The sequence below is a fragment of the Antechinus flavipes genome, chromosome 2 (genome assembly GCF_016432865.1).
Source record: "Antechinus flavipes isolate AdamAnt ecotype Samford, QLD, Australia chromosome 2, AdamAnt_v2, whole genome shotgun sequence".
Lineage (NCBI taxonomy): Eukaryota > Metazoa > Chordata > Mammalia > Dasyuromorphia > Dasyuridae > Antechinus > Antechinus flavipes.
Genome location: NC_067399.1, coordinates 148,832,351 through 148,860,212, shown reverse-complemented (window position 1 = coordinate 148,860,212; position 27,862 = coordinate 148,832,351). Strand labels below are relative to the sequence as shown.

At 36.6% G+C, this 27,862-nt stretch overlaps 1 protein-coding gene across 2 annotated transcripts in view; it reads right to left on the bottom strand.

Annotated features, from left to right (window-relative positions):
- ACOXL (acyl-CoA oxidase like) overlaps positions 1–27,862 on the bottom strand; it is a 511,030-nt gene that overhangs the window by 333,705 nt on the left and 149,463 nt on the right. For both annotated transcript variants that reach the window (XM_051975799.1, XM_051975800.1), the window contains exon 10: positions 22,134–22,168. In XM_051975799.1, coding sequence (XP_051831759.1) covers positions 22,134–22,168 — 35 coding nt within the window. The remainder of the gene's footprint in view (positions 1–22,133; positions 22,169–27,862) is intronic.

Below are 27,862 nucleotides of genomic sequence, written 5' to 3'. Positions count from 1 at the left end.
ACCCAAATCACTCCTTGATTAGCCAATAATAGATCCCAGACCAAGCCCCACTTGGTCAGTATTTGGGCCCTGATTGGCTCAGAAGGAATGCAAATAGCAATTATTTCTCTTTTGATCAGAAATCCTAAGGTTGTTCCCCTTGAAGATTTTATTTATTTGTTTGCTTGCTTGTGACCAAATAAAAGAGCCCATTTTCTCCTTCTTTCTTACCTAAGCTTAATCATTGACTGATCTGTCAAAGACCTTATATTTACAAGACCAAGGTCTCCTCTTGCATCCAGAGCCACTTCCAATCATCCTGAGCTATACCTGGCTACTGGACCCAGATGGTTCTGGAGGGAAAAGTGAGGCAGGTGATCTTGTATAGCCCTCCCTACGCAAATCCAAATCATTTTTAAGTCATGGCATCACCTCCCTGATACGACCCTCTTTAAGAACAAAGAACATACAACAACTCAATTAGCAAAACATATCTACTACTACAAATCAGATATGAGGTCTCCACCTTTTGACTTACTTCCATTATTGCTAATTGACCACCTAACTTTGAACAAGTTAGTCTTGAAAGATCCAAATGGTTGAAGACTATCTATGTAAAATGCGATGAATAATAACTACTCTCATGATTGTACTGAGCAGCTGTAAGCTCTAATGAGATATAATATTTAGAAATGCTTTGAAAAACATAAAGGCACATATACACATACTATAAACAGCCATCTCCCTTTGGTGGAGCTGAATAACAATAGTATCCTTAATTCTCTTCCCCTACTTCCTTCCAGGGCACCACAAAGAAGAAAGAAAACAATCAAACCAGATTCCTTATTTAATCAGTTCTCAGTTATCTACCAATGTTTTAGACACTGGGGGACACAATGAACTAAACCCCAGGCTATTCAAAGAGTTAAACTGGAAAGCAATAGGTTGGAAACAGAAGGGCTTAAGGTCCTGATCTGTGCATTGAAGTCTACATATATGTGGATCTTTCTGTTTTCCAAAACCACATAAAAATTGTTTCTTGATTATCCCTATTACTACTTCCCTTCTATTAGCATAATAATGGTGAAGAGATAATCTATTTACAATTATCCCTTCCACATCATAGGGTTTTACAGTGATGCACCTCCTACAATCTAGAAAATCCTCATAAAAGCAGGAGGGATAGTCTTCATTTTCCTTGAAGAAATCATATAAAGACTTAGCTTTTTCTATAATGCCAGGATCTAAATAAAAATTCTGCATTTCTAAACTTTTAAAGTTTTTTCTGCTGGCTTTCACTTGTTGTCCGTGGCTTCCACAAAACTCCCCCAAAATTCCCATTTTAATTTCTTATGATGACTTTCAGTATATCAAAACCATAATGGGGTAAGTCACGATGTGGAAGGAATAACTTATATTTTTGGTCTTGGAAGACTTTCTCAGGGAAGTTAAAATCAAATCTGTCATCTATTCACTGGCTAAAGCAATACATACAGACATATATTTATAATAGAAGCATGAAATGTTTGAGCAAGAAGGGCAGGTATGAACGGATCACAATCTGCACTGTTTAAAGAAAGTCCCAAATTGATGACATCAACAGAGATCCATCTGAGTGAGAACCTTAGGGGTTATCTAGCCCCAATTTCCCATTTTACAGATGAAGAAACTGAAATCTAAACCCAGCTGAGACCACCTAGGTAGAAAACGGCAGAGCCAGGAATCCAACCTGTGCCATCTGACTGGAAAATCAGGATTCTCTCTTCACTCTGCCATGTGGATATCCTATAGAAGCCAAGACTGCTGCTTCTTGTTGGCAAGAGTGCTTGAGCTATTTTACATATGGCACATATGTATACATGTGGTGAGCAGATTCAGGATAATAAGTTCCCAAAAGGCTGACCCCTAGGCAATTCTACATTCCTCCAACAAAACAATAGTCTTTCTAGGTGGGCTAGAAGAAATTCATTTATTCAGTCATCCGACAGATATTTGTTGAGTATCTACTGTGTGCAGAAAGTTGCAAATGTCTTATGTAATATAAAAAGGCCTAGCAATGAGTAACCACTGACACCTTATGAAAAGGAGTGAGAAAGTACAAATCTGTTCGTTTATTTGTCTGTGTGGTATATAAGACTGAGCAGACCTCAACAGGAAAATCTAAGTGATAAGAACGGTTGGGGGGAATTTTTTTTAAATAAACTATGATGGCATAAGTTCTTTTGAAATACACAGCCATCTATGTGCCCAACACATACATACTTCTCTTTCTACATGGCCTTGATATAACATTATTTATATGTATGTATATAAACACATGTATTTTATACACACACACACACATACATGAAATCTAACTTACAGGCATTATCTCATTTTATTTGCACAACAACCCTGTGAGCTAGGAACTATTACCATCTCCATTTTATGGATTAAGAAACTGAGGTTCAGGGAGCATTAAAGTACTTAATGTCAGAGTCATGATTTGAACCCATGACTTGAAATTCAGCAGTCTATGCATTATATCATACTGCCTCTCAGTCATGCCCTTTAAGTAAAGAAAGAAAGGGACAGAAAAATTATGGTGAGGTCTTATTGATAGATGATTTGGACCCCCATAATAAACCCAAATTGAGACTTGAACTACATTAGAAAATTATTTCAGAGAAGAAATTGGTGTCAGAAGGAAACAAAGTCCTTGCAATTACTTTGCTTCTATGGATGTTCTCTGTATAGCCTTGCAACTAATAATCATATCTTAAGACTAACATATCTTAAGACTCGAAATTCTCTAAAATGTTGATTAAGAAGAAAGTCAGGAAGGATTAAATCAGGTTTTCAGCTGAGACCATATAGAGTAGAAGAGGAATCAATTATCCTCTGATGCCAGCCCATCTCCTCTCAACCAATGACATATAAGTAAGCTTGGTATCTTCTTCCTCCATAAAACATGTTCCAGAACAAGAGTGCAGCCTCATTATTATTAGCATACATGGAAATCTAAATAAGATGAGTCTTTATTAGTCAAAGGGCTTTTTATTTTAAAGACAAGAATAGATAATTGATGGAATTAAAGTAACTGTGGATAAAAAAGTCAAATAGTCCTGTAAGAATAACACCAGGAAAAGTAAAGGCCAGCACAAGCTAAAGGTAGATCACTTTGAGTGTCAGGGACACTGTTTTGTTTGTTTGAACTTTAAGAGCATAAGAAAGAAGATGGGACTGGTCAATGATAAGGGCTGGTGGAAAAAAGACAATTACTCAATTCCTATTTTATTTCTGTTTTCTCTACCAATGAGAACAAATGATTAGCAAAGACTGAAATCCATGATGAAATGAGGAGATAGAGACTATTGAGTATCTCTCATTTAATTCAAGTTACTAAAGCCAGATGAATTACTTCCCAAGAGACTGAAAGAATTTGCAAATCTAACTGATGACCTGTTATTGATGTTCAAGAAAATGAAAATTGAGAGGTAACAACAATGAGAAATACTAATATGACCAGAGGCTGCATTAATGAAGTCAGAGAGAATTCAAAATAAGAGGAATGATGATTCTGGTGTACTCTGATCTGCTTAGATCACAACTGGAATAATATGCTTAGCTCCAAGAATCACATTTTAGCACAAGCCTGAGAACATCCAGATTATGGTACACACTGAGTTATGAAGCTGGGTAAAGGGAAAGATGGTTTAGCCCTTGGTGATAAAAAGGAAGATTGGGAGTGGAGTAGATTAGGGGTGGGTTGGAGGAGAAAGAAAAAGAATTTATATAAGACCTAATTAAAAATGCCCAATAGGAAATTCATGATGTAGCAATGAAATTCAGGTGAAAGACTAGAGTTAGCTAGATAGCCGGAGATAACAATACATCTCTTTATCTCTCTCCCTGCTCAGCTCTCACTAGACAGACAGATAGATAGATAGAATGTAATCCCTCTGCATAGATAGAGTAATTAAATGGGAGCTGATAATGGGAGCCAAAGGAGAAATCATACAGAGGACTCAGCACAGAATCTAGGAACATACCCATCATTCGTGGCAATGACATGGATGATGAATGAATAAGAACAGAGTAATAGCATAGAGGAGGAGAGAGTGGTCAACTGTCAGATTCTTTTTGTTAAGTCATTTTAGATGTGTCCTATTTCTTGACACATTGGGGGGGGGAGGGGAGAGGAGGGAATGGTTTGTCAGAGATACTGGAGTAGTTTCCCATTTCCTTCTCCAGCTCATTTTACAGATGAGGAAACTGAAGCAAGCAGGGTTAAGGGACTTGCCCAGAAACACACAGCTAATAAGTGTATGAGGCTAGATTGTAAACTCATGAAGATAAGTTTTCCAGATTTCCAGCCCAGTGTTCTATCCATTGTACCATTTAGCTTCCCAATGAGAGGCTACAGAGATATTAAGAATAATGAGGACTGAAGATCATTAGTTTTGCCAAATAAGGGAACACTGGCAAATCTGAAGACAGCATTTGTGGGTGAATGATAAAATATAGAAGAGAGTGTGAGAAGAGGCACACAAGAAGACAATAGGCTGTAGGGAGGATTTATTTTTTAAGGATGGCATGAATTTAAGCAGAAAGAAAAGCAAAGAAGATGGAAAAAGACTAAAGATGAAAGGAATGATGGGAATGATTAATAAGAGCAATGTCTTAGAGTAGATGGAAAGGGATGGGGTCAAGTTTATATGTAAAGCAATTGGCCTTGACGAGGAGAGTCACCTCTTTATCAGATTCTGGAGGAACAAGGGACTTGTCAATGTCAAGGGGCTGAATTTCACAATCACTGGACCTGTGTTCAAATTCTGGCTTGGCTATTTACCTGTCACTTCAACTCTCTAGGTCTCAGTTTTTTCATCTGTAAAATGAAGGGGTTACTTTCAATAATCTAAGAAGTCCCTTCCAGCCCTAAATCTCTGATCCTATGACTCAGTGTCCCTTAAAGTCTCTATCAAGTCAAGATCTAGTTCCTCTAATTGTTCAAAGAAAGGCAGGAATTTTTGAAGGGGCCTGGAACTAGGCCACATAAGGACTGGCTAAAAGAATTGAAGATGTTTAACAAATCAAGATAAGACTAGGGTAGAGTCAGAAAGGAACAGTTTAGTTGTGTGCTGGTAAATACATATTTAACACTTGACTCTCTAAAGGTATGCATGACTCGTTTTTAAGATACATTTTTAGTGTTTTCTCCATATTTTCTTAATTCTAGACAATTAAAACAATAAATATCATCTTGATTTGTAGCATTTGCCAATTTTTAAGGTTTAAATGTTCACACTGAAATTTTAACAATTGGCTTTTGGAGCCAATTTGATCTACCTCTCATATTCCCCTTGGAAACAGATATGTAACTATTTTCCAGTAAATAAAGGGGCTATAATGTGGAAGAAGGATTACATATGCTCCATTTGGCTCCCAGAAAGTAGAACTAGAAGCAAAGGGGAGAAACTAAGTAGAGACAGATTTCAGTTTGAAATAAGGAATGTTTCTGTAATGCCCCAAAGTGGACATTTTGAAAGACAGCAAGTTCCTTTAGGACTTGAACTTTTCAAGAAGGGGCAACATAACCCCTCATTGTGGATGTTATACGGGTAATTTGTGCTCAGGCACAAGCTTTGGAATAGATGGCTTTTAAGGTCCCCTCCATGTCTGAGATTCCATCATATCATCAATCTGGATAATAACCCACTGCTTAAGGCTGAATTGAGAGGAGGTAAAACACTGGCCTGCTTTCCAACTGAAAACCTTGATGGAGATCAGGAAAACAGCTGCCAGGTTACTGATTCCATTGGTCTCCAGGGAAGAACCTAGGCCTCTTGACCAGATGAGCTTTCCAGATGGTTTGGATGAAAAGTGCCTCTTGGGATGTTACCTTGGGCACCACTGCCTGTGGACCTGCAGGATCAGTTTTCAGACTTAATCGCTGAATTCATACCCAGCAGAGTTCAGAAAATCCAGTCTGGGCAATCTATTTATTCTCTTCATCATCACTAAGGTCTCAATGAAATTATATGATAAGTGCTTAGTAAACAAGAACTGTTAGCGCCCTCCTCTCTCTCTAATTGATGTTGTTTATCCTTTCTTTCTGAAGGGGACCAATGATATCATTGGCAATGTCTTGACTTGCTTGTGAATTGGATTTAAGTGAGGCAGGGGTGCACAAAGTCATCAGACTCATTCTTTCTTCCAGAGTCATCTAAGGCCAGAGGCAAGACAAGTCAGGACAACTGGTGATGATCCAATAGTGGATGACTTTGGTGGCTTCAATGTCTTACTAAGCTCCAAGTGCTCCACTGTGCAGGCACTTCAGCTGCCCAAAACATTGGAACAAATTGTTCTCATCTGCCAATTCCACCAGAGAAAATCTTTAAATGCTTGGGTAGGCATCCCCCTAACTCATTGATGGATTTAAGGCCTATCAATTATACTTAACCTGGTTTAGCTCATCTTCCATAGCTAGCTTCTTGGAGCCACAAGTAAGAGTTGGTTGTAAGGGAGGACCAGCAACTCTGCTGTGACTATTCATCAAGGTCTTTTCAGGACTCTTCCTCTATTCTTAAAATGATGAAGATCCATTAGGGCTTAAACAGAGAGTTCGGAAACTGTATGAGGAATGGACTGAAGAGGGGGAAAGTCTAGGAGAAGAAGACCAAGAAAAAGACTATTGGAATAGTGCAGATCAGATATAATGCAGGACTGAACCATAATGGTAGCACCTTGTGAGTAAAGTTATGTTTATTTAAGTTCACAAATAGACCTTAGAAGTCTAATCACAAGATGCTCTACTTTCAATGGAAAAGCCCATAAGCAAGCTATAACTGTGCAAACTTCATTATCTCAAGTAAATTAAGTACCATTGAAAGGACTCCACTCAGGATCAGGAGTTTTGGGTGGAAGATCCCTCTCCTCATTACTCTTAGACCATTAGCCTTATAAAAGAAAGGAAAATCAGAGAAGTGGCCTGTTTAAATAGAATGGGGCCAAAGAACATTTCTGAGCTCTGCTTCTTGAAGAGGCAGGATTTCAGAAGATGTTTAAGCAAGAAAACAAGGAAATCAAGAGAGAGGATGAGGCAATTTCCTAAACATATAGTTTATATATCACTATATATATATATATATATATATATATATATATATATATATGTAACATATGTTATATACGATATATAATTGTAATATAATATATAATGTTATAAATATATAACATATATTTACTTGAAAATATTTCAAGTAAATAAAATCAACAACAAAAAAATTAAATTGTATCATCTCTAAACTCTAGGCATGTATGTATCCTTTCAGAACGTTTGTGGCACAAAAGTTCATTTAACAGAGAATATTATGGGATAATTACTCATTGCAGAAAAGGAAATTTTGCTTTACAAAAGGATTTCTTACCAGCTTTCCAAATGGGTTTAAGGATTTTTTTTTCTGCAAATCATCAGATTTTTGGAGAGATATTGGAGTTGAGGGGAGTGGGACTGATATATTGCTTGAAAACAATGAAGAAATGAGGATTAAGCATCTCTAGAAGCATAGGGGAAAATGGGCATGTAAAGGATAGAATTAGATATAAAAGGTCAAGATATGCCAATGAAAAATTCTCAGTTTTGTTACTCATTTTCAATTGTATTCAGTTCTTCATGACCCCATTTGGAGTTTTCTTGGCAAAAACCCTGGAGTGGTTTACGATTTTCTTCACCAGCTCATTTTACAAATGAGGAAACTGAGTCACACGTGGTTAAGTGACTTGCCCAGGGTCACACAGTTAGTAAAAATTTGAGGCCAGACTTGTACTCAGGGAAGATGAGAACAACTAGAACTCTCTCTATTGGACCTATGAGCAGCAGAGACAAATAAAACCAGAAGTAAAGCCCTAACTTTGCAATGAGTATCTTCCCTAAACAATGTTTTACTGAGGCTGTTTGGGAAGGAAAGGCTCTGATCTTAGTGTTGAAAGGCAAGTGAGAAATCACCTAGAACAATTCCTGCTTGAAGTTAAGCGGATCAAGGGATGTTGCTCCTTCCCCACTCAACAGTGAATGAGACCAAAGGTGAGAAGCCAAAGGGAAGAGAATCCACAAACTAAAGAATTAAAGATTATACAACTACCGCTGAAATGATTCCAGTGTTCATTCAGCCCAATCCCCCCGTTTTAGAGACTAGAAAACTGAAGCCCAGAGAATTTAAGAAACTTGCCCAAGAGCACACAAGCAGTATTGGTATCAGTAATATAATTTAGAACCCTTGACTCCAAATATATGATGCCTCCTATATATCCACACTGTCTATTGGATAATCCTCCCAATGACCAATGGTTAGTACAACAGTACTTCTGGAATCAGAAGTACAGATGGGAATCCACCTATGAATGTGCATTTCATAGCTTAGAACATTTGTTCACTGAGTACCTTTGTTTTTCTAACCTCTTATAGCCTGCCCCCTTTAAGGGAGCATACCCAGTACATCCCTCACACCCCGAATGTACTAAGCAAAACACCAAGTAGGACACTCTCATTAGTATGGGCTAAGGCTCTTGCCATAAGCTGCCTTTTCCTGGCTCTCAACTCTTGGGCTCAGCCCCATTTTTGCTTTCTTTCTAGCCTCTGCTTCTGTCTCTGATTTCAGTATATCTAAGCCTGGCCTGTACCTTGGCTTCCTATCTGCTGTTTCCCTTGGCCTGATGACTTCATTCTCCAGTTTCCCAGCTTTGAACTTTGGCTGGGATCCCATCTACCACTCAAGCTTCTTGGCTTCTAACTCTATCTCATCAAGCCCTACCTAGCCCAGTCCCTCAAGGTCTGTAACCTTTTCCTGTCCAACTGACCCGATGAGAGTAGATTAGTGGTTTACTACATTTCTCGAGAGATATATGATCGATTGACAGAGAAGAGCAAAGGGAGAATAGGTTACCCATGCAAACCCAACCTCATGGGAAGACAGACTAGGCAGCCATTTTTATGGGGTATTAGGAAGATTTTATCTCCTCTCAGAGAAATATTTCCTTCACTGAATGCATTTAATGACTGAAAATTTTCCATTAAAAAGTCAATCATTTTGATTAAAACATTGGCCCATAGTAGACTGCAAATATGGCACCTCATCACAAAGGAATAGCTTTAGCCACACAGCTATTTGATAGATACCTTCTAATAACTAAGACCAGCCCAGTAAGTCTATCTTACAATAAAGAACATGGACAGAGCATTACAGAGTTGAAGGACTAACTGAAGAAAACAGGCTAAGGGATGAAGAGCCCTAATGGAAGCTTTGGGGCAGCCAAACCTGGAAAGGCTTACATAATTTAATGCAAAGTGAAATAAGCAGAATAAAGAGAACATTGTATACAATATTAACATTGCATGATGATCAACTGTGAAGATTTAATTTTTTTCAGCAATACAATCATCTAAGACAGCTCCAAAGGACTCATGATGAAAAATGCAATTCATATCCAGAGAAAGGACTGGTGGAGTCTGAATACAAATCAAAGATTACTTTTTTTCATTTTTTTTGGGTGGTTCTTTTCTTTTGTTCTGTTTTTTCGTTCACAACATGTGGAAATATGTTTTAAATAATCACACACACATAACCTTTATCAAATTGCTTATCATGTTAGGGAGGGGGGTTGTCAAAGGAAAGGAGACAATTTAGAGATAAAAATATTTGAATTGATGTTAAAAATCATCTTTACATGTAATCAGAAAAAAATACTATTTAAAAAGAAGACAGCATGAAAGCACAGATGAGGAAGAAGAAAGAAATCAAAGGAGAAGCAGGAAGGGCCTAAAGTCAAACTTTATCTACTTTATCATTTTACTTAGTACTAGCCTTGCACATATGGAAAAAATTGTATAGGTATCATGAAAACTCTGAAAATTAATTACTTGGATGGGGAGTTAGGAAATGAGTTCTAATCTTGGCTGTGAGCTTACTAGTTAAATGACATTGGCCAAATTCCTTAAACTCTCTACACTTCAGTTTGCTCACTTATTAATAAAAAAAGAAGAATCTGAATGAAATAATCTTTAATATTCCCCAGAGATCTGATATTTTATGGTTCTAGACATTCTATTAATATGATTCCTTCTTTGAAGATGAATTGGATTGTGATTAAAAGAGGGACAAGGATAGGATTGAATCTGTAATTTACTGATGAAAATGTATATCCCTATAAATGACTACTTCTGCCAAGGCAGATCTATATCTTCTCTGCAAATTAGTCTTCAAAACTTGCCTAAAGTACATTGTCTAATGGTGATATGACTTGTCTAGGGTCACACAGCCTGTAATTCAAAGAATTTGGAACTTGATCCCAGATCTTCCTGACTATGAGATCAGCAGCTTATCTGCTATGCTGCTGGAGAATTTTCACTTCTAAAAAGACTTTTAATTTCAATTCAATTCAACAAGCATTTAACTAAGAACCTAATATGTGCTAAGCATTGTGCCAGACACCAGGGATATAATATGTTTTTTTTTTTTCAAAAGGGCTTGCAATGTAATTAGAAAGAGAAAATATATATACATATATAATTGTGAGATAAGAATATGATAAATGCAAAAAAAAAAAAGGTCCAGGCAAAGTGGTATAAATGATTTCAAGAATAAGACACTACATTCAGCTGTTGGGAAATGGGGGTGCAGGAAGGAGGAGAGACTTTACTGAGAAGAAGAGAAAATTTAAAAACCTAAAAGGATTTTAGTAGCTGGGGATTCAAGAGAAAAGCAAGAGTTCATTTCTGGTGTGGTCATTTGTTAAAAGAAGAAAGGGATGAAATTTGGGAGGTTAAGGGAAGGGTATAAAGGAAAGATAGAAGTCACTGTTGTGAGGGATGTGATAAGTATGCAATGGGAAAGGAATCAAAAGATTTCTCTGAAGCAAAGTTCGCCCAGTTAAAGGAAACACGGTACAAATTTATAGCACACTCAAATATGGACTTTTTGAGGGCTTCCTCTGGAAGTGTTTTGACTTTTCAGGAGAAGGATTACTGAAGGTCAAAGGTAGGAGTTATTGTGGATTGTTCATTTAGCATACCTGACTGTCTTCCCCCTCTGAATTATTTCACTTGACCTAAACAGTCCTCAATGAGTCAACTATCATTTCATACTTATTTAGATCTAGCCTCTCTGCTATCCTGGTCCAGTCTCACATCTCACATCTCAAACTGGATAATCCAAACATTTTTTTTTTTTTTTTGGTGAGGCAATTGGGGTTAAGGGATTCACTCAGGGCTCCACAGATAGGAAGCATCTAATGCCAATTTTGTACTTGGTCCTCCTGATTCCAGGGCCAATGGTTTACTCACTAAGCCATCTAGCTTCCCCAATCTGTAAATATCTTAAACACATCTCCAAAATGCCCAAACCCTTCCCTCTCTCTAACTTCTCTCTTATTGTTAAGGGTACTCCCATCTTTTCAGGGTCCCAAATTTCCAACTTAAGAATTCTCTTTGATTTCTTGCTCTCTGCCCCCACCCATCCCAAATCCAATCTGTTGCCAAAGTCTGTCAATTTTCCTTTCATAAAATCTCTCTTCTACTACTAGCCATCCCCTTGTTGAGTACCTCCATCATCTCACGTCTAAGGTCTCTCTGTCACTGCATACTTCACTCAAGCAGCCAAAGTGTTTCTTCTAAACAGCAGGTCTGAGCACATCACCCAGCCCACTAAAGAAATTCCAGAAACTCCTTATCACCTCCAGGACCAAATAGAAAACAAAATCTTCTATTTGGTATTTATTGTATCTCTGTATGTACATATGAGCATTCACACACATACACCCATGCACATACGTGTATATCTTATTTCTATATTGCCATCTTAGTACTGTCTTCCTCATTAGACTGAAAGTAAATAGTATTTTTTCTTTCTTTGTATCCTCCTTTTTATGCCATTGATTGACAGGTTAGTCATATTGCCACAGAACAAGCACTTAATAAATGTTTATTGCCTGAGAGATTAAATCAAAAGATCTGGAGATTCAACCATAAGAGAGAGGAAGTTATTAAAATGCCTTACCATGAAACTAGTTGCGGTGCTGTCACTTACTCCTGGGTAACCTTGAACAAGACATTTCACCTTTGCAAGCCTCAGTTTCCAAATCTCTAAAATGAGGAGTTTAAAGGTAACCTCTAAGATTGCTTCTAGCTTTAAAATTACCAAATCATAAGAAGATTTTTGTAGAGAGGCATGAAAAGGAAGATTTAGATAACAGGAAGAAATTTAGAAACTAAAGGTCACCGGAGGGCAAAGAATGATTATGGAAAAAGGGGAGGAGTGGGAGAAATAAAAGGGCAGGAGATTGTGGTCCAAGAAAGGAATTTCAGAGTGATTTCCAGGTGATTGATACAGTCAAGCTTGAATAATTTCTTGGATACCCTGTACTTAAGGCTGCTTCTTTGCCTCCCCATGACATCTGGAAAAGGGAACAGAAGAGAAAAAAAGCCAGCGACAGCTATTCCTTTGCTTAGAGTAGGGGGTGTGAGTTAGGGGGGACACAGAAAGGCATCTTTGTTTATTTTCACAGAACTCAGAGAGCCAGAGCGGTGTACTCCAGCTGCCTTCCAAGAGATCAAACCAGCACAAAATAAAAGTCGCTAGATATTTGCCAACCACATTCAAAATTAAAATCCTATATACTCTAATGCTGTTACTTGTCTTCCACTTCCTTTGTATTTTAAAGAGACAGCTCCTTTCTCAACAGTCACATATCCATTCAATAAATGGTTCTGCATTGCCTATGAATTTCAAACTTAGCTCATAATCTAAATCAGTACACTAAAGTCCATGACCCCATCACTTTTCACTGTGCTGTCTGGGTTCATTCAAGACAAAAGCGTGAGCATATTCAAGACCACTTCTCAGAGTGACTGATCTTAAAACTGCTTAATTTACCGAGTCTCTGTTTTCAGAGGTGGGCATGCAAGCGATGTCCCCAGTCAGGGATGATGGCCAAACTACTCAGGCAACCTTCATGAGACAGATTAAGAGCTGTTTTCAATTTGCTCCCTCCCCCAGCGGTCTCTCCTCAAAGCCCAGACTTCTAATGAGACATCTGGACCATCAGGAATAGTACTATCAAGAGTTGAATGGAGAGAAGATGAAGTAGGGAGCAGGAATGGGAGCGATCAAAAAAAGTACTACCAAATCAGGTGCTGATGATGAGGTCAAGATAGCAGTATCTAGTTCGAAATAAGCATGTGACAAATTCTCAATGGACATTCTCAATGGCAAAAGGCAGGTTTATTTAGGGGAATAGGTTACAAACAAAATTAGAAGATAAAATAGGCACCAGGAGTGGCAAATATGAAAGGTAGTTGGGAAGCATATAACTATATATAGCAAGGAGAAAAGACAAGTTCCCTAGGGGAATTCGTGATTAGTCAGGAGAAAGGAAATATTCTGTGAGATGGGAGTAAGCCATTGATTGGCAGGTTAGACTGACCAGAGTCAACTAGAGTAAGGGAAATGATACCTTTAGAAGGAAAGCATTAAGAGGAGGGAAAGAGAACCCTAAAAGGAACTTAACAAAGATCATCATAAGAAGATCTTTTATAGGAGAAAGATAGCCTAAGGGATTTTGTGGGTGCAAAAGCAGGAACTCAAGAGGGAGAGTCAGAGAGTTAAGATGGAAGATATACCTGGCAGAAGGGTTCCAGACCTATCTGAAGATATGCCCATCAAAGTAGTCTGGGAAAGCTAATGTCTTTTTTGTATGCAATTATGACTGATAAGAGTTTGCATCATGACTTTAAAGACTAACTAGATTGGAGACAGAATGGATGAATTAGCAATAGATTCTGACTTCACATTACTCTATACTAACAGGATTTGGCCTTCTTCCTAACAGGGAAGAGAGTAAGTCACATGACTGAGATATTCAAAGAGAACCTTACTAAACTTTTGCAAAAGGTACAGCTCTTCCCCATCCCAACATCCCATAATGACCAAGAGAATGGCAAATAACAGTCTTCAGTAAGAGAAAAGCATAAGTTAATAATAACGATTTACAGTTATGCAGGATTTTAAAGTTCACAGAACTTTATATGAAGATATATGAAGAATACATCTTTTCTCATATGCCCTTCAAAACAACATTGTAAGGTAAGTGTCACAGTGTATATGTTGTATGTGTGTGTATATGTATTGTGAGTATACACACAAACACACACATATATAAATAATCCATATGTTACAGATCAGAATACTCATAGGAAATACTCCAAAAAATTGAGTGACTTGGCCATGATCCCAGCACAGCTGATGTCAAAGAGAGAATTTGAACTCGGGTCTCTCGTGACTCAAGAACCAGAGTTCCTGCCATTAAAGCACTCTGCCTTTACTTCTCTCGCCTTTGTGATCACCAGTATACTGTCCTACGCCAAAGTTTTCTTTTTCTACAAAGCAAGGGGGTAAGAATGGTTGGTACAAATCCAGAGAACTAAATCTCATCCATCAGTCATTTATTAAGCACCTATTGCATGTTAGGCATTGTGCAAGAAACTACAGCTATAAAGACAAAAGGAAAAACAGTCCCTGCTCTCGAGGAGTTTATATTCTCTTCTCAATTTTGTTTACACTGGAATACTATAAGATTTAGTTTTCAAAGTTAACGGGGTTAGTTAATCTGCTTTTCTTTGGTTCTAAGAGAGGTTGATATAAATCAGCTGCTTGAGAAAAACATACAAATAGGCATAGGCACTGATGCAAGAGGTGGAACCTCATAAATGTCAATTCAATTTTGACAAAACCAAACTAAAATTTGCCATGTCTATTCCCTTTATGAAAAAGACCATTCTTAGATTTGAGGGCTAAGAGGTGGCTAGCTTATTTTGTTTTAATAAGTACTCACCCCAAAATTATGATATCAACATTCCATATCATCCCAAAGCAATGGTTTAACAGAATTTCTCCAATATCACATTAGACGTTAACTTAAAGGGTAAAATGCCCAACTCTCAGTCCATTAATTATTATTTTCTGTTGCTGTTATTTTTGCTCCAAATTACTTACTTTAGGTATTTCTGCTTCTCAAAGTAGTTTCTCTAAATTTTTGAGTAAGAACATATAACCTATCTTTAAACCTTGTGGAAAAAAAAAAAAGAAGAAAAACACCCACACACCAGGAAATCTTTCCCCACTGTGTGGGTGGAGGAGGCCCTGAGAGTTTTATCTGCAAAGGGCAATTCTGGGGATACCAAATTGTTACCCACAGTATGGATTCCACACAGAAAAACCCTCAAACCAAGCAGTGGAAAATGCAAATACAAGAAAAAAAATCTATTCTACGAAAATGACTTCACAAAAATCAATAAAAAACATAATAAACAACAATGAATTATCCACAAATTTTTATAAAAGCACAGCTGTTAATAGCAGATTCCTCAGCATGAGATATTTCTACCATCTCCATCTGCTCAACCTCCTACAACATTCCTTTTGGCTTTGATTGGATCAGAGATTAGATGGCTAGACCTTAAAGTGAAATCATCATATCAGATCAAGCACATATTTCTCTAGAACCAACCATCCTTAAGAAACAAAAGGCTTACTTCTTTTATTGGTAAAATGGCAGTGACAGAAAGACAATGTAATCTAGTAGAATGAGCATTAGATTGCGAGTTCAAGGGCCAGGATTCAAACCCCAAATCTATCCCCTTGGTCCTTATGTGATGTTGGAGCAAGATATTGATTCTTTCTGGGTCCCAATTTCTCTTTTGCAAAATAAAGGATTGCACTGTATGACCTCTTAATGTCTTTTCATTCCTAAGCCTTTGATCTTCAAACACACAGAGAATAATTGATATTAATAACTTATAATTATTTAGCATTTTATTATTTATAAATCGTGTTTCAGAGAGCATCTCACTTGTTTCAAAACCACCCTGTTTTATATCCTTTTGCCTCTGTTTGAGTGACTCTGATCTCAAACAAAGCAAAAGCAAAAGCAAAAGGCACCATACTAAAAGCCACAGATAATAAAATAATATCAATACTAAATACCTAGGCACTAAATGGTACAGAATCAAAAATTCTAAATGTCTGGAAAAAAAAGAATGGAAATAGAAAAAATATATATCTTTTCCTCAGGAGTACATAGCATCATTACAAAAACTAACCATGTATTAGAATATAAACCTCACAAATTCAGAAAAACAGAAATATTAAATATATATTTTTAATAAATATATGTATACATATATACACATATATTTGTTCTTATATAGGAACAAAAATTACATTCAATAAAGGGTTATGAAAGAATGAATTAAAAAGTAATTAGAAACCAAATAATCTCATTCTAAAGAATGAATGGGTCAAAAAACAAGTGATAGAAACAATCAATAACTTCATTAAGACAATGAGACAGCATAATAAAATTGGCAAGATACAAAACAGTGTTTGAAGAACATTTAGATCTCTAAATAAATGCAGTAATAAAAGAGAATGAACAAATTAATGAATTGGCATGCACTAACAAACTAAAAAAAAAACTAGAAAAAAGAACAAATTTTAAAGTTTCAATCAAATACCAAAATGGAAAAACTGAAAATCAAAAGAGATTAATAAAATTGAAAGTAGAAAAAGATTTGAACTAATAAATAAAACTTAAAAATAATAAAATAGATTAACCATTAGTTAATTTGATTTTTTAAAAATAAAGAAAATCCAATTGCAAGTATCAAAAATGAAAAATAATTATTAGTAGTCATTTTGCCTGATTATATATGTCAGTAAAATTCGACAATCTAAGTGAACTGGATGATTATTTTCAAAAATATGAGTTGCCTGGATTAACAAAAGAGGAAATAGCATACTTACATAGGTCTTAGAAAAAGAAATTGAATATATCATAAGTGAACCACCTAAGAAAAAAGCCCCAGGACCAAATGAATTTGCAAATGAATTCTACTAAACGATTAAGAAACAATTAATCCCAATTCTTTAAAAACTATTAGGAAAAAAAAATTGTCCAGAAGGAATTTATACAAAAGCAATTCTATCAAATTCCCTTTATGACATAAATGAATTTGATATCTAAATTAGGAAGTGTAAAAGCACAGAAAAAAAAATTATAAGTTAATTTCCCTAATGATTTTGGTGAAAAAGTTACAGAAGAAATACAGACAAGGAGATTATAATATATCACAAAGATCATATACTATGACCAAGTGAGATATCAGGAATGCAGTGTTGGTCCAATATTAGAAAAACTATAAAAAAAATTGACCATGTCTATTACAAAAATACCAAAAATAATATAATTATCTCAATTTTTGTGGTTGTTCAGTTCTTTCAGTCATGTCTGACTGTTTATGATCCATTTAGGATTATTTTTGGCCAAGATACTAGAGTGGTTTGGCATTTTCTCCTGCAGTTCATTTTATAGGTGAGCAAACTGAGGCAAACAGGATACAGGGTCACATAGCTAGTGTCTATATGCGCACTCTGGAAAATTAGTTTTATTAACTCTACATTCTGTGCTCTATCTGCTATGCCACCTAATTACATGATTATATCACTAACTATATCAGTAGATGCAGAAAAAGCTTTTGCAAAACTATAATACCTATTCTTATTCAAAACACCAGAAAACCTAGAGATAAAATGGAGTTTTTCTTAAAATGATAAGTGACATCAACCCACTGGGGGAGGAGGGACAATTAGGTGGCACAGTGGATACAGTACCATAATGACCATGGTAGTAAATGATCATCATTATCTAGATCCAAGCTTTCAGTCAAGAACTCACTATTTGACAAAAATTGCTGGGAAAACTGAAAAGCACTTTGGCAGAAACTAGGTAGAGATTCTATTTGTATACTAAAACAAGGTCAAAATGGATAAATTATTCAGACATAAAGGGTGATATCATAAGCATCTTAGGGAAGCATAGAAAAATGTACCTGTTGTAACTATGGATAAGAGGAAAAATTATGAACAAACAAGAAATACAAAAGATCACAGAAGTAAAATGGATAATTTTGATTACATGAAAATTTTTTTTCACAAATACAATAAAGCCAAAATTAGTAGAAAAGTAGGAAACTGGGGATGGGGGGGGAATATACAGCAAATTTCTCTGAGAAAAGTCTCATTTCCCAAATATATAAGGAATTGAGTCAAATTTATAAAAATAAGAGCCATTCCCCAATAGATAAGTGATCAAAAAATATAAATAGGTAGTTTTTCAAAAGAAGAAATCAAAGCTGTCAATAGTCAAATTTTTTAATATTCTAAATTACTACTAATTAAAAATGCAAATTTTTAAAAATTCTGAGGAAAGATAATGATAAATATGGGAGGGGATGTGGGAAAACTGGGTCACTAATGCATTGTTGATAGAGTTGTGAAATGATCCAACCATTCTGGAGAGCAATTTGGAACTATGCCCAAAGGGCTATAAAACTGCTCATATCCTTTGATGCAGCAGTGCCATTACTGGGTCTGTGTCCCAAGGAAATCATAAAAGAGGGGAAAGAACCACATGTGCAAAAATGTTTGTAGCAGCTCTTTTTGTGGTAGCAAATAATTGGAAAATGAGTATTTGCCCATCAATTGGGGAATGGCTGAATAAACTGTGGTATAAGAAGGTAATGAAATATTATTGTCCCATAAAAATGATGAACAAGCTGATTTTAGAAAGGCCTGAAAAGATTTACACATACTGATCCTGAGTGAAACAAGCAGAACCAGGAATACATTGTATGCAATAACAGCAAGCATGCACAATGATCAACTGTGAGAAACTTGGTTCTTCTCACTGATCCAAAGCAATCCCAATGGACTTTGGACAGAAAATGCCATGTACACCCAAAAAAAGAATTATGGAGATTGAATGTAAATTCACACATTCTATGTTCACCTCTTTATTTCTGTTTTTTTTTTCTCTCCCACGGTTTTTCCCTTTTGTTCTGATTTTTTCCTGTCCTAAAATGATTCATAAAGCAACGTGTATCAAAATAAATTAAATAAATAAATAATGATTCTGAGGTACCACTTTATACCCTTCAGACTGGCTAACATGACAAAAAAGGAAAATGGTAAATGCTGGAGGGGATGTGGAAAAACAAGAACACTAATATACTATTGGTGAAGTTGCAAACTGGTCCAACCATTCTGGAGAGTAATTTGGAATGATCCCCATAGGGCTATCAAGCTATACATGATCTTTGTTCCAATATCACTACCAGGTCTGTACTCCAAAGAGATCAAAGCAAAGGGGAAAGGACCTATATGTACAAAAATATTTATACTAGCTCTTTTTATGGTAGTAATTGGAAAATGGCTGAACTACTTGTGGTATATAATTGTAATGGAGTACCATTGTGCTATTGGACATAAGCAAGATGGTTTCAGAAAAACCTAAGAAAACTTATATGAACTGATTTGACAGAAGTTAAACACAATTAGGAGAACACTGTACATAATAACAGCAGTATTGCAACAACGATCAACTGTGAAAAACTTAGCTATTTTGATCAAGACAATAACCCCAAACAATTCCAATTCATCTTGGATCCCATAATGATAAATATTATCTACCTCCAAACTGATGAATTCTGCATATAGACTGGAAACATACTTTTTTACTTTTTTATTTTTCTTGCTTTTTCTTGTTTTTGTTTTGTTTTTGTGATATGGCTAAAAAGGAAATATCTTTTGTATGACTTCACAGATATAATTTATATCAGATTGATTGCCTTTTTGAGGAGTGAGGGAGAAGATTGAAAGATGAACTCAAAATTTTAAAAAAATGAATGGTAAAAGTAAATAATTTTTAAAAAAAGAAATGAGGGGAGGTACACTTGATTCATTGACTTAGAATGGAAGGTGAATTCAACAAACATTTATTAAGAGCCTTATTTGCACAAAGAACTAGAAATGAGTAGTAATATGTTTTTAGTTCTATCATACTTAGGAAGAAAATTGGTGACATCCTCAAATATGCCACATTGTCTCCATTGTCCACATTACTACACTGGGTACCACTTGCTTTGGAGGTAACCTGGTCTCTTATCTATGTTCTCGTAGCTTTGCATAGAAGTCTAGGAGAACAGTGAAAGATGAGTATAGCCCAGATTTTTTTTTACACTTAGCTTTTCCTCCTATCCTGACCATTTTTCCTCAAAAAGCTCACCTCCTCCCTTTACCCCAATCACTGCTAATGATCTAATCATCTTCCATTGCCCAGGCTCTTAATTTTGGAACCACCTTTGATTTACATCTCTTTTGGTCACTATAACAAACCCATTCCCAACCCTTCTCCTTACTAAAGTTTTATACCATAAACAAACTAGAGTTTATGCCATAGCATTTCTTGGAATGAACTTTGTATTAGAAATTATATGGATAATGTAGCATAAAAATTTAGAATCAGTGGAATTTTAAATCTATTCAAAGGGCACCAGCTAAGTGCAAACATACAGTTAACAATATATAGTGCACGCAGTAGATATTTAATAGATGATTGTTAGATTAAATTGAACTGAAAGGAAACAAACATAAGACCCAATCTCTGCCCGCAAAGAGTTTATGATTCAATATGGGAAAATGTGATATTTCACAAAGAATAAGAACAGCTCTGAAAATCTTGATCACTCTGATCAATGCAAGGACCAAGCAAGATTCCAGCAGATTTATAAGGAACCTACCTTTTGAGCAATGGATTCAAGATGCAGAATGAGACATGCATATGGTCATTTGTTTTGATATTTGTTAAAATAATTTTCTTTTTCTTTTTCTTTTCAATCCAGGGGCATGATGGGATAGCAAAGAGAATAGGAATGAGGTATTCAAAAAAAAATGCAAAGAAAAATGGGGAAGGGAAAGAAGAGGCAAGCATTTATTAAACTCTTACTAGGTGCCAAGAATGGTTCCAAAAGCCTTAAAATATCACCTCATTTCATCCTCTATTAACATCCCTATTTTACAGTTGAAGAAAACGTTGAAACAAACAGAATAGACCTTTTCAAGCTCACACAGCTAGTAAGTATCTGAAGCTGGGTTTGAACTCAGTGTTCTAGCCATTGTACCCATATAACATTTGGTAATGTGAGAATCAATAAGGAAGTCTATGGGCTTGGGGAGGAAGAGCAAAGGGGGAGGCTGTTCTTTGAAGATCTGAAATTCCTAAAAACCAACTTCTAATAGTATGCTCAGAATAAAGTTGGTTTTTGGTGTCTACCCTCCCACTCAATCTTAAAACACATATCTGCTAACCCAGCTTCAGAGGTCAGGCTGCATCAGAGAAGACAGGAATCAAAAATGAAACTTTTTACTTTCTGATCAGAAGCTTCTTAGTCTTTTCTCTTACCTTCTTCAATCAACCTCTAACAAAAAGATCTTAAACATTATAGGTTTAAGAAAAGAATTCTCTCTTTATGGATAAAGGATATGTAAACATTACAGATAATCTGAGAATATTCAATAGTAAATCACTAGTGAGGGGACAAAACTAAGGCTGAGAGGTGATTTCTTCACATTAAACACATGTTTGTGTTGTACTAATAGCACTAAGACTTTTGGAACAATCTGCATAGTTAAGGCCCAGGAAAAATGCAGAAAGCTATGAGTATTAATTTTTATGGACATCAAAAATTTTTTTTCTTGTGGGTTTTTTTGGAGTGGTTTTGGATGGAGTCTGAACCTATCATTTCATTAGTATAGGAAACTCCCAGTGATAAAGGTTTTTAATGTCCCACTATTCTATAACTTATGGGGACACTGCCTGGGCATTGCCTGGGACACTGAAAATTTAAATCACCACCCAGAATCAAATAGGTAGTATTTGTTAGATGGCACTTGAACCCAAGTCTTTCTGACTCCAAGACCTGCTCTCTATCCATACACTACCTCTCTTTCTTTCTCTGAATAAAGAGAACAAGTGACTTACCTAATTCCTATCTGTAATAAGTAGCAGATAAACTAAGGATTCAAATCCAGATCCTCCAATCAAAAATCTATTTTTTTATTGCACCCTAGCACCAAACCAACCAACAGTGCCTATAATTATTTTGTTAACAGACACATTTTGTCAAATACCTACATAATAATGCCAATAAAATATTTATACCATTATCAAATGCAAATACTATAAATTGGTGGGGCTACCTCTTAAAAGAAGAAGAAAACATTTACCTGTGGCTATAGCGAATGGCTATTGTCAGACCAAGCTGTAATTAAAGAGAGAGAGAAAAAAAACAAGTTAAATGTTGTCAAGGATGTTTTAAATTCAAAATAAATGAATGTTATATAGTCAATTCATTGGAGGAAAAAATTATTCCTGACAAAATGCACAACTCTCAGTTCTTTTTAGATGAGATATTTTGCATGTTGCATCTCTGATATAAATTCAACATTCATAGGAAATCCTGAAGATTGAAAAACTGCTAAAGAAGCCTAAAGGGTACAGTAAAGGTCTCCCTCATGATAGCTTCCAAAATAAAAGACGTTTAAGTTTTAAACAAATAAACAGAAAAAGCCAAAAGGCCCCATGACCACATATTTAAATGTTTCCAAGGTTCATTCCCAGACTGTTCCACATTACAAGTCACTGGCCCAGTAAAGGAAGGGGTCATGATGATCTGAAGCTGACAGAGCATAAAAGTTTACAAATGCCTTTAGGTCTAGTTCTTTCCCTCCTTCTTTCTCCCTCCAGCATTCCCCCTTGAAGTGAAAGGGAGACAGAGAAACAGCCCACACAGCACAGAGTGAAGTAGAGACCTGGCAATTATCTGATTGGTTTGATGAATGGAGACAGCTAACTCAGGGTCAAGAAATGCACTCTGGGGTCATTCAGTCAGGCTGTCAAGGTTGATCAAGTTAACTGGCTAATTATCAAATCTTCACTTCCCTTTGACTCTCCTGCTAGAGCATCCCAAGCATTTATGTATAAGAAACAAAAGGTCTTGGGTGAAAAGTTGTCTCTGAGGAAGATGGAAGTTTGATTAAAAAAAAAAAAAAGGATCAAAGAGTTTGAACATATAGTATGTACAGGTCTATGAATTCCTGAGTCCTGCAGTGAGATGCTCTCTTCTCTATCGCAAATAACTTTATGTAGAGTATCCATATGATGAGTAATTTTATAGTTTGCAATTGTGTTCCATTTGGCACTGGCAGGATATATAGGCTGACTTAACTACTATATTATAGTAAATCTTTCGATTTATGAATGAATTTTCCCCTAGAAAGATTGTTGATTACCCTCCAAGGAGCTGCTACTCTATTTACACAGAAGGAAACTAAACTATGTTGCTAAGAATGCTACAGAAGAGTTCTTCCCACATCCAAGGGGAATTTGCCACTTACTAGCTATAAAATGCTAGACAAGTTATTTAACATGGGATCAGCAATTTGAAGCTGAAAAACTTAGAGCTGAAAGGAGTCTTATCATTTACTCCAACTTCTCGTTTTATACATGGGGAAGTTAGGGTTCAGAGAGGTTAGATTACTTGTGTGTGAGGTGGAATTTGAATCCCAAGTCTAGCACTGAGTCTGCCATGCCATGTTGTCTCTTGGATTTAAAGTCAGTAGGTTTGCAAGTTCAACTTCCAGCTCTGCTACTTACTACCTGCGTAATCTTGGACAAGTAAATTCACCTATCTGGTCCTGAGTTTCTTCATCTGTAAAATGAAGGGGTTGAACTACATTAATCTAATACTTCTTCCAAAGGCAAATATATGCTATTATGATCCTCCTCTTCTATAAAATGGGGCAGAGAGAAAAGTTGCACTAAATAATAAGATACCTTCTAATACTAAATCAATGATCTTAAATTTTAGATTTTGACCCATTCTTAGGGGCATAATACAATGATTTCATTCCCTTGTTACAAAATAAATAGAAGACTGGCCTTGGAAGTCCCAAATTCCAATCCCAATACTGAAATATATTAGCTGCATTAACCAGGGAATCACTTAACTTTTCAGTTCTCAGAAGACTCTCTAAGAATGTACACTGCAGAAAAACCACCATTCTACATCAACAGAATTTTTATCCACTATATTTATGAATTTCAAGGTCCATATCCTATCTCCCAAATAGCTGTTTTATACCTTTGCATTTCCATAATTGTTTTCCGTACTGGTTTCTAGAATACATTTTGCAACAAGAAAGCTGTGTCATGTTCAAAGCCTGTTCATCCCTTGTCTATTTATCAGTGGCTGAACTCAACAAATTCAGCCAATCACAGGCAATGTGATCCCACTCTCCAGGGCTACCATGAAACAGCTGCTTACAATCTCTACCCTAGAATCCAAGCAAGTCCTTGGATGACTCAGTCTGTCAACGAACCTTTATTAAGTGCTATTATTAAGGCTGAGCTAAGTGGAAGAAAGATGAAGAAACAACCCACATGGCAGAGAGTGAAGTAGAAACTTGACAATTATCTGATTGGTTTGATGAATGAAGATAGTCCATAGGAGGCCAAGAAATACACTCTGGGATAGAAAGAAAGGCAAAAACAGAATCCCTTGTCCATCAAATGCTCACATTCTAATGGGAGAGACAACATGCAAATAGCTATATAGGTACAAGATATATTCAGGGTAAGTGGGAGATAATCTCAGAGGGGAGGCACCAGCAGTAGGGGGAATAGGCACATTGAATTCAGTTTGGCAAACAGCAGGGCAACAAGGCAACAAATGGATAGAGTGCTGGTCCTAGACTTAGAAGAATCTGAATTTAAATACAGCCTCAGACACTTATTAGATATGTGATCCTGGGCAAGTCATTTAAATCTGTTTGCTTCAGTTTCTTCATCTATAAAATAAGATGTAGAAGGAAATGGCATACACTCCAGTATCTTTGCCAAGAAAACTCAAAAGGGATCATGAAGAATTGCACATGATTGAAATGACTCAACAACAACATATACTATTGGTCAGGCAGCTTTAAGGAAATCTCTTCTAAAATTTCCTTTTATCTTGTAGAAAACAACTTTTTGTGATGATCTCATCACTCCCAGTGGAACGCACTGTACTGGAGGTCTTCTAGCCTCTGACTCCCAGATTCTTTCTCCTCCCTTTTGGAGATTACAGAGTTCATGAATGAGCTATTCAGATAAGCAGTAATCTGACCAGAGTCTTCATCAGCATCCAAATTGGTATCACTCAGTAGTGGGGAGGGGGTGCTAAGTGTGAAGGGCATGATTCCCAAGAGAAAAGCATGGTGCTTTTGCCATCCCTTTGCTTTTCCCCTAAGCTAGGGTTTACTGCACCTCTCCCCTCCCAGGCTATGCCCTTTCCTATTTTCCTTTTATTGTACTGTCATAAAAACACAAACGTCTGTAAAGATGGTGAATTCAGGGCAGCTGGATGGATCAGTGGGTAGAGCACCAGCCCCGAGTCAGAAGAACCTGAATTCTAATGCAGCTTCAGATACTTAACAGTTACTAGTTGTATGACTCTAGGAAAGAACCCTAATTCTTTGTTTAAAAAAAAAAGACTATGAACTCCTTGGGTTCCACATGCATGTTCATTTCTCTTATAATAAATCTGGTTTTCATATAAGTCTTGTGATGTTGTATTGCTTGTTAACATAGAACAGAGAAGGGATACAACTCCTTTCCCATTCTTGCACTGGGACATACTCTCTCAGAACACACATTGGCTCACTTGCACAAAATCTGCAGGACTCTATATTCATATATAGACAGAGAGAGAGAGAGAGAGAGAGAGAGAGGAGAGAGAGAGAGAGAGAGAGAGAGAGAGACACCCCAGTTCTCTTGAACATATTTTGTTTCACTCAGAAACATTGACTCCTAATTGATAATATCTAATTTGGTGCCAAATCTTATCATTTTTTTTTCTTTCTTTCCTTTTTTTTTTAAATGAGGGAATTGGCTGGCCCAGGGTTACACAGCCAGTCAGTGTTAAGTGCCCGAGGCCACCTTTGAATTCAGGTCCTGATTCCAGGGCTGGTGCTCTTCCATTGCACCATAAAGGTCCCCCTAATATTGTCACTTCTAATGACACCTATGCCCCCATTTGTTTACCCACAGGGTTACCAGCCTAGTTCAATCTTTGTCCCCTCAAGCCTACCCTACTGAAACAGCCTTCTAATCAGTCTCCCTACCTCTCATCTCTTCCCCATTCTAATCTTTCTTGAATCTAATTGGTAGTGGTTTTCCTAAAGTGAAGGTCTGACCTTCCTCTTCCCATACTCAATAAACTCCAGCGGCTCCCTATTACATCCAGGCTCAAAAGCAAAATCCTCTGCACATCATTTAAGCTATTTCTATCTTTCCAGTCTTTTTACATTTCATTCCCCTCAGCATATTCCGTACCCCAGCTACATAATCCTCCATCTCCTAATTCCATGCCTTTTCGGTAGCTATGTTTTAGGCTTAGACTGCTCAGTCTTCCTTCTTTGCTTTTGAATTTACCTGGCTTCCTTCCAGACTCAATCAGTTCTCCTCCACCTTTCTGATAATAATGTCTGCTCTATGCAACAGGATCGCTAGGTGGTGCTATATTGCATAGAGCATTGAGCCTGGGGTCTGAAAGAGTTCAAATCTGACCTCAGACCAGGTATAAGCTGTATGATCCTGGGCAAGTCACCTTACCTTTTTGTCTCAGTTTCCCTATCTGTAAAAGATCTGGAAAAGGAAATGACAAACCACTCCTGTATCTTTGTCAAGGAAAAAGTCCTTGTGACTCCAAAAAGTCACAAAATGCAGCCAGTTAGTCAATAGGCATCCAGTACCTACTATATACCAGGCATTGTGCTAAGGCCAAGGGATACAAAAGGCAAAAAGTTCCTACCTCAAGGAGCTCACATTCTAATAGGGATTTTAGTTATAATCTCCCCCTTTAAAATATGAGCTATTATTTAGAATAAAGACTATGTTTTTACCTTTGTTTGTATCTCCATGTTTAGAACAGTGTCAGGGATATAATGATTAATAAATGATTGTTGACTGACTGACTGACTTGTCTTCCTGCCTCCAGTTGCACCTTTTCAGACTTATACTCAACTCCAAAGGAGAGATTCTACTACAATATTCTCTATTGAGATGCTTCAGTGCTTCCCTGTTTCCTCCAGAATAAAATATGAATTTTGTTTTCAATTAAAGCTTTTCATAATCTAATTCTAATCTATTTTTCTAGATTTAGTTCAAATCATCCTCCCATCAACATAAACATGCCCTTTTTATTGTTGTTTTGACATTTTCAATCCTGTCCAATTCTTTGTGACCCCTTTTGGAATTTTCTTGGCACAGATACTGGAGCAATTTGCCATTTCCTTTCTCCAATTCATTTGGCAGATTAGGAAACTCAGGCAAAGAGGTTTAAGTGACCTGCCCAGGATCAAACAGCTAGAAAATCTCTGAGGACAGATTTGAACTCAAGTCCTCCTGACTCCATGAGAAGGACTCTATCCCACTATGCCATCTAGTTGTCATACCCTAAGTTCCACAAAAGAAAAATGGCCCATTTGCTATTCTCCCTACATAACAATCTATCTTTTGCCTCTATAGCTTTGAATAGGCAATATCTCATACCGAAATTGCTCCCTCTCCTCATCAATGTATCTTGGAAATCCTCTTCTTCCAGGCTCAAGTGCTCCTTTTACTCTGATCAACTCTCCCTTCCAAGAAGTAAATAGTGTTCTTTCCCCATTTGATTATTATTACATATAAAAAAGCACTTGTACTCTCTCACTCTCACACAACTTTCTCATATACTCTCTCTCCTCCTTTCTCTCTCCCCCTCTCCTCCCTCTTCCTCTCTTTGTCTCTTCTGTCCCTCCTCCCCTTTCTCTCTCTCTTGGTCTTACTCTCTCTCTTTACACTCTCTTTCTCCTGTTCTCTCTCTTTATATTATATATAAATGCCTATATACACACACACATATATGCATGTATAT